Source organism: Phoenix dactylifera, unplaced genomic scaffold, assembly GCF_009389715.1.
Source record: "Phoenix dactylifera cultivar Barhee BC4 unplaced genomic scaffold, palm_55x_up_171113_PBpolish2nd_filt_p 000046F, whole genome shotgun sequence".
In the NCBI taxonomy this organism is placed as follows: Eukaryota; Viridiplantae; Streptophyta; class Magnoliopsida; order Arecales; family Arecaceae; genus Phoenix; species Phoenix dactylifera.
Window position 1 is genome coordinate 2,374,179 of NW_024067669.1, and position 12,033 is coordinate 2,386,211.

A 12,033-nucleotide genomic window follows, 5' to 3' on the forward strand; every position below is an offset into this window, starting at 1 on the left:
ACTATGGTTGTTTTATTCTGTTATAAATTTAATTTGAACAAATATAATAATTCATCCATTACATTTATATTCATATTCAGTAAACAAAATGGTAGAGAAGCTTAATGATATCAAGAAATGATTGGACATTACATATACAAGCATGCTTGTGTAAAACGAGTTGGACATGGTGAGTTTAGCAATTCTTGAGCCTAGATCATTTGCTAAAATGAGCAAGCCCTAACCATCATGCGGAACACTAATCATTCACAAATGTCTAGGTCAATTGGAAGTAAATTGATTGAACATTCAACAAACCAATATGATGCCAGGACCCTCAGATGAAATGGAATTGGTTTTGTTTAAGAGAGGGAAGAAATAAAAGAAGGCTAGAGTTGGTGGCTAGCTAGTAAGTCGTGATAAAAGAAATATATTGGGTTCATAGAATAGATTATCTTAAGAGCTTGCCTGATTTTTTCACACCTTTAACTTGTCATAATAATCAATGGCAATAGAAAAACTCAACTACCATATGTTTTGACTCTAGTTAATATCTTTAGAATGCACTAGGCTTCATGCCTCGAGACCATTAAAAATAATGATAGAAAAAAAGTTAGGAACAACTTGTAAGTAATGGGCTACAAGCAGAGCCAGCCTTGATTCCATAGCTCCTTCCTAAATGCAACTCTGACTCCCATCTTCTAGGTTCAAAAGCAACCGAAAATTTCTTAATTATTGCATCAAGAAAATCCATTAGGAACCAAAAAAGAGTGCAATTTGTTTTGCATCCAATGATCCCCTTGCCATCAGCACTGACTTACTGCATCTACTGGCCCTCAAAATTGTATTGCCCCTAGCTTGATTTCTAGGAAATTGAGATTCACAAGATTGTTCTTAAATAGATTATATAACAAAGGGGAATAAAAAATTGAAAACAAAACCAATTGGCACTAATCCAACATCTACATTATAATACACACCATCTCTATGTAACAAGAGGAGTCTTTTCCTTAGATTTTATTATTTCATTTTAGTTATGGTGTCTATCAAAGAATTCTATCTGACGTGTGAGGCTTAAACTAAGTAGCTGTTTCTCTTACCTTTAAGTAGAGGCCTTCAAGTCAGCGAGGTCATCATTTGCGTGCCAAATCAAAGGTTTTATGCCTGATGCGTACATATTTGTTTTAAAATCTAAGATTGGGTTTGTTTTTTCTCTTTTACCTTTTGGATTCTTTCGACATAATTCAGATTGTTGATGAATTTTCTTTCTTTGCATTTTTTTTTTTTTAATCTGCAGTTCTATGCATCGAATTTGTGAACAACCAGCACATATAAGTTTGTGACTTCCAAAGACCATCAGACAGCCTAAATTTTGTAAGTTCTGAAGATCATGAAATTTTAATTCTATAGAATTAGAAAATCAGTTTTTTAATTTTAACTGAGAACACCTATATGCAACCTTGATCCCTTTTTTTATTGAACCGGGGGGGGGGGGGGGGACCCTCTATGATTTATTGGGGGTTTTGAATTGAGATGTGTTTTTTTTCATACTTAGAGCAGAGCTGAGAGTAGCTTGAGTTGGCTTCAATCACGCCTAATGCGTTTTGAGGGCCAATGTCATCCTGTTAGATGACTTGGCCTTGGTGGTTGGGTAGATCTGGAGGCAACACATGGAGGTTGGTTCCACCATCCCTTGCTCTGAGATATCTAGGATATAGCAAGTAGAGGTATCACCTTCGGCAAGAGACATGTTTACAGAGAAGTGAATGGAGCTGCGGACTGAATAGCTTTCTTTATGGTAGATCACTCGGGTGGGGTCATGTGAACCGGAGAGATAGAGCTGCCTTGTGATCTCTAAGATTTGCTTTTTTTTTTAATTTTTTTGGATGTATTCATACTAGAGCGAGTCATCTGTTGTATAAAATAAAAAAAAAGGAAAAATGTAAGGAACTAGATGCAAAGATTTAGTGATTAAGACAAAAATTAACAAACTTAACTACTTATGTTTTAAAATTGAATAGGATTTCTTTCTTGGTTAGGCTCAAACTTTCTATTACTCAAAACTCTTTTTTTCTCTGTAATACCTATGAGGTTGTCGAGCAAATGGAGCATGTGTCTTGTTTGTGCCATTAAAACTAAAAATCTCTCCCAAAGAGCATCACTAGAAGCTGCAACATTCATATTGAGGTGAAGCATGACCCCTCAATTTGAGCAAACCCCAAGTAAAATAAGTTCTTTCATCTTTTTGAGTGACCATATCCAAACTTCCACCAATTTAGGGACAACAATGAATCATCCCTTGCTTGTCTCGGGGCAGGATGGGCCGAGTAGAGTCTCAAAATAAGATGGGGTAGGTTGGAGGGATCGAATTAAACTATAATTTTTTGGCACACAAATCAATTTTTTTTACCACAAAAAGAGGATTTGTGAAGAACTATATATATCTACGTTAGATTTGGAGCAAGCTTTATTATTAATCGAGAACACCTTCTGGAACGAGGACTTGATGTTCGTACCAGCATCATCGACTAACATCTCCCTATTTCATCATTAAATCCCCTTGCAATTAACTTCATATTCAAAATAGCAAAAGATTATACGAACGACAAAAGAGAGGAGCAAGGGGATGAGACCGGGAAAAGGCGAGAAAAGAGAGAGAGAGAGAGAGAGGTAGTAAGTAGAAGGGGAAAGGTGTAACAAACAATCAAACAAACACTTGTCAGGCGGTGGGGAGGACTTTCTTGACGATCTCGTCGCTGAGGGCGGCGATCTGGGAGTCCAGCGCCTTGATGGTCTGCTCCTTCTGCTTCTCCAGATTCTGGAGCGCCTCGGCGAGCTCGGCTTCCACTCGCTTCCGCCCCTCGGCGAGCTTCTGCTCCAGCTCCGCCGAGGTCTCCTTCTTCATCTTGTTCAGCGCCGCCGAGATCTCCGCCCGCGCCGCCCGCATCACCGCCGCCGCCTGCTCCTCCAGCTGCTTCACCTCCCCCGACGTGTCCTTCACGTCCCCCAGCTTCCTGCGGATCGCCGCGTCCCGCTCGTCCATGAACTTACCCAGCGGCGTGAAGTAGAGCTTGTCCAGCGCCACCATCAACAGCAGAAACTCCACGGCGATCGCCGGAAGGGTCAGGTTGAAGTCGAACAGCGACGCCTTCTCCATCTGTTCCGCCAGCGCCGGCAGCGGCGATGCTGCGACCGCTGCGGCGGCGACGATTGCGCCGGCCTTTTGGGGCAGGGAGTCGAGGAGGCGCCGGTGGAAGGAGGTTTTATTGGTGGTAGCGGTCCTCCGGGAATCCGATTTGGCGGCCATGACGACGACTTTGGGGATGAGTGGGATGGTAGAGGGATGTCCGGTTCTTCTGCCATTGCAGAGGAATTGGCACGTGGCGGAGGAAGAGGAGGAGGCCATGACCGTGCTCGCCATGTCTATGGTCTTAACCTCGCCTCGGATCGATCTTCCAATGGATTTCGGCTTCGCGAGGAGGGAATGGACTGAGAGAATGGAAGCTTGATGAGTGACTGGGAGGGAGTGCGGAAGAACCCTATCCTAATCTTTGCCGCATATTGGATTCGCCTCCCTTCCTTGTTTGAGACCTCAAATATTGAGTATTTATTTTTTTTATCAAGAAATCGAATGGTTTAGTTTTGTTATAACAATTCTGGCCACCTTTATTACCTTATCATGATAAATAGCATGGGAAAAAAAATATTATGATCTTTAGTTTTCATTAGAATTGACCATTATAATATAAATAATAATTTTTTTTGTTTGTTATTTTTAAATGAAATTCAACTTCTTTCTCAAAATTCCTTCCAAAAGTAATTATATGGTCCAAAAGATATATTATTTTGTTTAGTAACAAATAATAAAAAAATATGATGCCGTCATTTAGGTCCGAATTGCCATATTAAGGTTAGGTTGGTTTATGAATATTTCAAAATAAACATGATTAAAGTTCAGCTATCCAATTTTGTTTACCGGATCAAGTTTCTACCACTTTAGGGCTCGTTTGGTTCGCGGAAAAAGGAGGAAAAAAAGTGTGGTCAACAGAAAAGTAATGAGATGGCTCTTGTTTGGCTAGAGTTTTCAAAGAAGAGAGACAAAAAAATTATATTCCCATGGAAATAAGGTTTCTATGTTTCATGGGAAAGTTTTTTCCATGAGAAACATGTAAAAGTTACTTTTTCGTAAGCCGAAAATCACTCTATTTTTATTTTTTTCCAAAAGGCCCTTCAGCATTAAAGAGTTATTAAAGACCTAATTTTTATTAAGGGTATAATAGGAATTACATATAATTTTTTCAGAAAAGTGGATGGTCAACCAAACATAAGCATTCTGAAAATCTGTCACTTTCTCATGGTCAACCAAATATGCTAAAAATACTTTCCTAGGCGTACTCTTTTTAGGAACCTGCTTTGCAGGAATCATATTTTTAGAAGGAAAAATGCTTTCCGTGAACCAAATAAGCCCTTGAAACTTTCTAGTTATAGCCCCCAAGGTAAAGCTTGCTTTCAAGGATATGATGGAATGGAGATAGAGAGATTCAATTAGCTTATTTATTCTCCTCCATTTCTAATTTTCAATTAGAACGTACTATCTTGAAGGTGATTTACCTTGTCTGAAAAAATATAAGAACTTTATATGCACAAAGTGCCATGGTCATTCTCTAACTCTTCTTCTATGAATTAAAACTAGAACTTGTTAGGTCTCCAAACAAGCCCTAAGATATTTGGCTGTTCAAATATTTCAAATAAATTTTATAGAAAAATAGTAGAGCATGATTAGTTTTTTATGAGGAAAGGAGAGGAAAAGAGAGGCAAATTTTGATTTTTATTCAATATTTTAGTTAAATATGCCAAAAGTTTATTTGGATTCCCTCACAAGCTATTCATCAAATACTCATATGATTTACGGTGATAAGAAGAAATTGATGAAGGGAAACATTTTTTTTCTTCCATAGATAGAACTCTTGATATGAACTCTTCTAGAAAAACCTGGTATAACATAAATCACCTCCTACAGGAAATTTGGCATCCCTGTATCTTTTAGGAATTCGAATGTGTTATATTCTTCTCTCCTACTGCTTATTCTTATGTAAACTTTAAACAAATTTGGTACTTATCCATTGAATAGTTTATATCTCCATTGATTCAAACAAGCCCTAAATATAGTAGAGATCTAATGAAGCATTGCGACAGCCATTAAATTATTTAATGAAGCATAAAATCTTGACAACTTAACTGGTTACAAGCTATGAAGCATACACCAGGTTATGTATGTGGAGAACTTTTATTTCTCTTACACTAACAAAAACAGCCTTATCGATATAGTAAGTCATTATTTATTCATAGCTTCCTGCCACATCTAATACGAATCGGTATCTAACATCATTCTTTTCCATTCTCTCCACTGCCTTGTTCACATAATCCATGGGCACTACCTCAATCATTGATGTCAAATCCTTGTCTGCCCAAAACTCTAATAACTCTTGTGTCTCTGCTATGCTCCCCACGAAACTACCTGTGATTGTCTTCCCCCCTGAATGAAATAACAATATGCAAGTAAATTTATGGAAGACAATCACAAGTAACCTAGAAACAAAGTGATTATCTATATCGAAGGTACCACATTAGTGAGTTTAACTGAATAGCTTGCATTTCTCATCAGAATGCATGTAGTCATAAAGGGTTAAAGTGTGTGTGTGTGTGTGTAGAAATGTCAAGCATTATAAATTGATGTGGATTAGAATGGCAGTTTAGTTGTATCTACCAAGGTGGAGTCACAAGGGGGTGTAGCAGTTCAGCTTCCAATGGACTGGTATACAGTCATCTCAATATAGAAAACTTTGTTGCAACAGTGTTCACTATTGCAGCAAGATTTTTACCAATCCTTGGCTGAACATAGCAAGAATGCAGGGTAAAAAGATGGATAATATTGCATCTGTCATTCTGTCCTGAATAGCTAAATGAATTACTCTAAATCTATATGTGCATGTATGCATGTTAGAAAAACCAAGTAAATTGTGCACTGCATACCCAAAATAAGCGTGGAGGAGGTGAAGCAGAGGGGTTGGGGTGCAGCACCAACTAGAAGGATACTTCCATCCTGATTCAGGAGTGAGAGATACGAATCGATAGAATGAGGAGCAGGAATGGTGTCGAGAATGTAGTCCAGGCTCCCGTCAGCTTCAGCCATCTTGGCTGCATCACTGGACGCGATATAGGCATCAGCCCCCAAGTGCTGCAGGGCCTCCTCTCTCTTCTTGTCCGAGGAGCTGATGACCGTCACATGATGCCCCATTGCCTTTGCTATCAACACCCCCATATGCCCAACTCCACCAAGCCCCAAGATCCCTCCCCTGAGGCCAGGCTCCGATCCACAAAACCTTCTCAAAGGACTGTAGGCTGTGACACCTGCGCACAGAAGTGGGGCGGCCAGCTCTGGTGCTAGGCTCTCTGGTATGCTCACCACATACCTGAATACAAGAAGCTAATGTCAACATCCAGTGAAAATTTTATTCAATTGTCATGTTCTCAATGGATTCATCTCATAGTTTTTGTTTCGTTTGAAACTGTAAAAGTAAAAGCAAGGATGACTAACGTGTAGAACAAAGCATGTCATGTCATAAGGAATCGTACCGATACGATAATAGGATAGCACTAATACGGAGCTCGGTACCGAGACAGTATACTTTAGTGCAGAAAAGCTGCTAACCTGTGATTTACCACCATGGTGGATGCGAAGCCGCCGTGAGTCGGCCGGCCGTCGACATCCACGCCGTTGTAGGCGGGCACCGCCTTGCTGCAGTATTGCTCCCGGTTGGATTTGCAGCACCTACAGTCTCCGCATGACCCAACAATGCCCCCAACCCCCACCACCTGCCCAACCTTGATCTTTCCTGCTACCTGCTGCCCCATTTCCACCACCTCCCCCACCACCTCATGCCTTTTTTTTTTTTTGTTCAGAAAGGAAGGGACGGAGAAGAAAGGAGACATGGGCTAATTAGCTGCAATCCTTATGAGTCATTCAGTCTTTTTATTTGAATATATAAACATCAAAATCATCAGTTTAAACTAACCCAGGGACCAAAGGGTAGATGGCCTTGGAGAGCTCGTTCCTCGCTATGTGAACATCCGTGTGGTCTAACCCACAGTAGAGCACCTTCAACAGCACGTCCTCAGGTCCCATTTCCCTGACAATGATAGCATCACACAATATAGTCAAAGTTTCATCCACTGCTAGAAATTTGAATTTTCTGAACTGAAACCGGTGAAGTCGATAAATCCTGTACCGAAACCAGTACTAAAAGTAAATAAAATCTTCCATCTCGAAACGAAACTTACGTGGACTACTGTATCATAATAAAAGTATTACAAGGCTTTGCGAAGTAAATTGGTTCGGGAAATCATGTAGAAATTAAGAAGCACGAACTTCCGTCCACATATATACCATCCTCATGAAGGTTTGGTTGTGTCTCACCTGAGAGTGAATGAATAGGGAGACAGCACGCCGGTTGGATCTCTGGCCGCCCATGCAGTGGCCACTTTTGCATCCATGTTTGTGGTTGGGCTGGAGGTTGCAGAAGACAACATGGAAGGATATATAGAAGGGATGTGCTTCGAAGAGATGCTGGGCGGATAAAAATAACGGTAAATTACTTCCATCCCTCTAAAGGATCCTACTGTAACAGGAGGTCTCGGTTGATAAAAAAAAAAACTTTCGGTCCACCGACTTCATGAATCTTTAATTAATGTTGAGGCTACAGGGTTGGACGAAGGAGACATCCCGAGGACGGGGGTTGTATCCTTGGGGGCGGAAACAAAGATTCACCTTCCTTACGCGCGAATCCACCGCTGGATCGCGCAGCAGCTACTTTGACAACTGTGCAGGGTGGGCGAATTAAAAATTTCGAGTCCTTTGAGATCTGTGCATGAACAGATCCGACGGTCGATGTTGCGGAAAAAAAAAGATTATCATCCTTTTGCGCGAAAGAGGCGGACCCGAATCCCCCATCCAACTTGGCCCCCGCGGCCACGCTATACAAGCTTTTGGACTGCCGGCGGATTTTTTTTTTCTTTCTTGGGCGGGGTCGGTGCGGTGGTACTAAAAAAAATGTTTTTATTCTCGGAGCCCTCAATATTCTTTATTCTTCGAAACCAAAAAAAAATCTGTTGGATGCAATAATGCTTTTGGTAGCTCAACCACCATGCGGTAGCGGCAAATAATTCGAATTTGATATGCCAAATAGGTGAAAGAATCTTGTTCCTGTTTAGATCTCATTCAAGAATCCAAGCACATAGTATTTTTTTTTGTTTTTTTGTTGTGCTATATAAAATCTACTCATAGTGTATAACTTCAATAGATCAAGGATTCGAAGTAAATGCAACAACCATGGAAGAGTAAGTAAATGTTTCTTGCTGTCTGCAGCAACATGGAAGAGGAAGAAAGCGTGCGTGCAACGAAGATAGAAAGGGGGAAGGAAGATCTAAGTGTGCGCGCGTGCAACCAAGATTAGGAAGGGAAAGGAAGATGGGACCAGAAAGCTGAAGTTAGGACAATAACAAAAAAAATATATTATAATATATATTATATATTATTACGTATTAAAATATTATTACATAGTATAATACTCTTATATATGTAATTATAATAGTATATAGTATACTATAAGAATATAATATGATCCAATATAATATGATATATTATGCTACGATATTTTACAATATTATATTCACAGCCTAATAATAAGATGTAATTATCATTTTGCCCACAGATATTTGGTCACTATAAAAATTTTATTAAAGCTAAATTATTTTTTTCTGAAAGTATTTTTGAAAAGAAGCTAAAAAAATTGAAGCTTTTTCGGGCTTCTAACAAAACCAAACAACTCTTAGATTTTTTTACCAATCATCATTTGTACCATCCATAAATGCTTCCAGTCTCTCCATAAACTTCGCCAAACATAACCTGATATGTCAATGTCTAGTTGTCTAGTTAGGTAACTGGTAACCTTATATTAAAACCCCAGTTTACACCATTTCTAATTTGCTGACAAAATAATGCCTGCATGATTGAAATTATCATGGCAGTACCAGCACGATAAATTAAGACCGATAATAACTACACGATATTTCCGTAGCTCACAATAAAATAATGCACGAGATGATTGGAAAAGCAATAAACTGCACTATTCTTTTGATAGAACTTCGCCATATTCAAATTGTTATGGCGTAAATAAGCCACGTATGAAGAGGCTAATTACTCATTCTGCTCGTCAACCCTATTCACTCGATTCATAATATTCACAAACATCTAAACCCATCATCACGTTGGAAATAGAGAACGGGAAAAAAAAATGAAAACAAAATTTTTGATAAAATCCAAATTCCATCAACATCAGTTTACCTAGACATGAAGCAAAACATTTTTATCCAAGCATTCAGGAAATTCACAGATCCTACACTTTGGGACAGAACAGCCCGCCCATCACAAACCACCCCCAATAGTTTAATAGTGAAGTTCCTGTACTCCAATACAAACAGAAAAAAAATCACTCCATAACATGGAATTTTGGAACTAGCAAGATTCCTGCAGATTATCTTAAACCTTGTTCAAGTGAACATGTGATCATATGCCCTTTAGCAAAGCATGGCCAAATACTGAGTTGCTAGCCGCCCTGAGCAGATCTTCGACATGCGCGGCAGGTGCTGCATGCCAGTTCGATCATTCTGGAGGAGCACCTCCTGGTCTGAGACCGAGATAATAATAAGGGATAGGATGGCCTTCCAGACCAAGCATATATTCAGAGAAGCCAACGGGACGGTCGACTGGGTGGTTGCCTATGCAACCTACCACTCAGAATACACCCTATGGTCAGAAAAGGGAAAGCTGCCACAGACACTACGCGAGCTTGTGTTTTTTTATTTTATTGGATGTATTCGTACATGCATTTTATGAAGAGTCCGTTCAAAGCAAAAAAAATAAAAAAATAAAAAAATAAATAAATAATGCTGAGGAAATCAGTCAACCACAAATAACAGGGAACTCTGCAGGAGGAGAAAAGGCGCACACACATTAAAACAGTACAAGTTCCAGGACTAAATCCATCTATCCTGAAAACATATTTAATTCTAGCTGTAATATATCCTGAATTTGGGTTCAGGGGTCCTGTAACTAACCCACATGATAATGTTGGTATGCGACATTGCCATGAAATACTGGCTAAATTGGTTTATGACATTTTCATCACCAAACAAAAGAAGCAATGGTGAGCAACATCTAGTGAGCCTAGAGTACCTTTACACATCAAAGGTTTTCTCTGAAGAGAAATTCACAATGCTGCAGATATCTTGCAGTTTCCATTGAAAAGCAGAAAAATATTAAGTCCTAGTAGTACTGAAATTGCAAAATGAAGTCCAATACCAAATATTCGACTGAATTGCCCATTTACAGCATCCAGCAAAGAGGAAACAGCAGAAACGAAACATCCATGACAGGCAGCTACAAACTTCAAACATATATTAACTTCCTGACTCCTCACACGATGCTTTGTTAGAATCAGAGGCAGCAGCTTTTCTTTTTAATGAATGACTTGATTCATGAATCCCCCAAAGTTTTTCCACCAAAGTTCTTAAGTTTCTATATTGTTCATGGCACTAAGGGATGACCAAGAGGAGACACTATTTGCAGTGGTTGAACTTGCACTAGATTGAATAAACATTTCTGTTACACTCTATAAGCTTCTCCTAGAATTTCTTAAAGAGAGGCTGAAGATCTTGGAGCTCCGGCCTTCTACCATTATTCCCTTTACCAAACTAGCTCCACAAATCATTAATTATGTATAATAGAAAATGTACCAAAATCCTTCAAAGCCTCATGTGGATTAATCAGGATACCATATTGGTAAATATTGATGTCTTGGCCTGGGCAGCTTTTAAAATAACCATCTTTGATCTTATAATTCTTCTTCAACTTAGCCTTCGTGCATATCAAAAAATCATCTGCAAAATAGATGATTGATCTTATAAGCTTCCAGACAATGTTTCACACCTAAATGCTTACTGTTTTTGTTCGTCCTTTTCCTGTCTACCTAAAAATATGCTAGACAGATCGTTGTTAGAACCGACGAACAAAAGTTAATTTAAATTATACTCTTACCTTTCCTACTCGAAGAATAGTGGTTGTAAGAGGTCGATCCACAGGGAGGCGATTGGAGTTGCATAAAAATTAGAACGTTCACTCGGATTTGAAATCGATTTTTGAATTATAAAAGAAAAAACATTATTTTGAGGATGTTGATATGATTTCTAATTGAAACTAACTAAAGGGAAGAAAGAAAACTTGTAATTGAATTCTAATGTAGAGTAGGGGTCGATTCCTGAAGACTTAATATAAATGAAAACTGCAGATCGAATATCGAAGAAAAATTTTAAAATTATCTTAAAACTAAGAATTCCAAAATGCATAAAATGAATTGCAGAAATTAAATTGAAGCTTAAAACATAGATTGCATAAAAGATAAATGTATGGATTGCATAAAAGGAAAATTACAAAAATAAAATGAAGATTGGAAGCTTAATGCTTCCTCCTTCTACAAATAAAAGAAAAACAAGAAAATTGCAATTTCTTTCCCTCTCTCTCCCACGGTGGGCCTTCAACATAAATATATTTTTTTTTTATTTCTTTCTTCTTCCCAAGAACAGAGCAATGCTCTGTTTATTGGCCTCCACCCCGAGCACTCTCTTGTTTCACAGCCGAGAGCCCCTTCTTATAGGTCGCCCGAGCCTTGATTGCGTATGGAGATGAGGAGGAACAGGCGCCTGGGATCGTGCACGGGATCTCTTCTTCGGAACGGACGCGGGATCATGGGAAGGCTAAGAGGTTGATTCGGGAAGGGAGGAGGCTGATCCAGTTGATTGGGCTGCCAGATTGGAAGCGGAAGGTTGGAAGGAGGACGTGGATCTGCTCCGGGATGCTTGGATGCTGGGAATCCGGAAGAGGCTTGCCGTCGGAAGGAGCTGGATTACCGGCTGCTGGGCGTGTGATCGACGGGAGAT

At 39.4% G+C, this 12,033-nt stretch overlaps 2 protein-coding genes across 2 annotated transcripts; both read right to left on the minus strand.

Moving 5' to 3' along the window:
• Positions 1 to 2,424: 2,424 nt before the first annotated feature.
• LOC103712135 (ATP synthase subunit b', chloroplastic) lies at positions 2,425 to 3,550 on the minus strand. Its single transcript, XM_008798568.4, has one exon. The coding sequence runs from the start codon at positions 3,398 to 3,400 to the stop codon at positions 2,699 to 2,701; it is 702 nt and encodes a 233-aa protein (XP_008796790.2). The 5' UTR covers positions 3,401 to 3,550; the 3' UTR covers positions 2,425 to 2,698.
• A 1,606-nt stretch (positions 3,551 to 5,156) lies between these two features.
• Positions 5,157 to 7,644, minus strand: LOC103712140 (probable cinnamyl alcohol dehydrogenase). The gene is made up of 5 exons (XM_039116042.1): positions 7,457 to 7,644; positions 7,056 to 7,169; positions 6,692 to 6,922; positions 6,013 to 6,452; positions 5,157 to 5,515 (listed from the first exon to the last, which is right to left on the minus strand). Exons 1-5 carry the CDS (start codon positions 7,639 to 7,641, stop codon positions 5,319 to 5,321), a joined length of 1,167 nt encoding a protein of 388 aa, XP_038971970.1. The 5' UTR covers positions 7,642 to 7,644; the 3' UTR covers positions 5,157 to 5,318.
• Positions 7,645 to 12,033: the final 4,389 nt, after the last annotated feature.

Excerpts from the sequence above, each read along its gene's own strand:
- LOC103712135 (XM_008798568.4), bottom strand. The coding sequence starts at position 3,400 with ATGGCGAGCACGGTCATGGCCTCCTCCTCTTCCTCCGCCACGTGCCAA.
- LOC103712140 (XM_039116042.1), bottom strand. The coding sequence starts at position 7,641 with ATGGAAGTAATTTACCGTTATTTTTATCCGCCCAGCATCTCTTCGAAG. Across the intron at positions 6,453-6,691 it reads ACCATGGTGGTAAATCACAG|GTATGTGGTGAGCATACCAG; the intron begins GTTAGCAGCTTT and ends TCTTGTATTCAG. Across the intron at positions 5,516-6,012 it reads CTCCTCCACGCTTATTTTGG|GGGGGAAGACAATCACAGGT; the intron begins GTATGCAGTGCA and ends TATTTCATTCAG.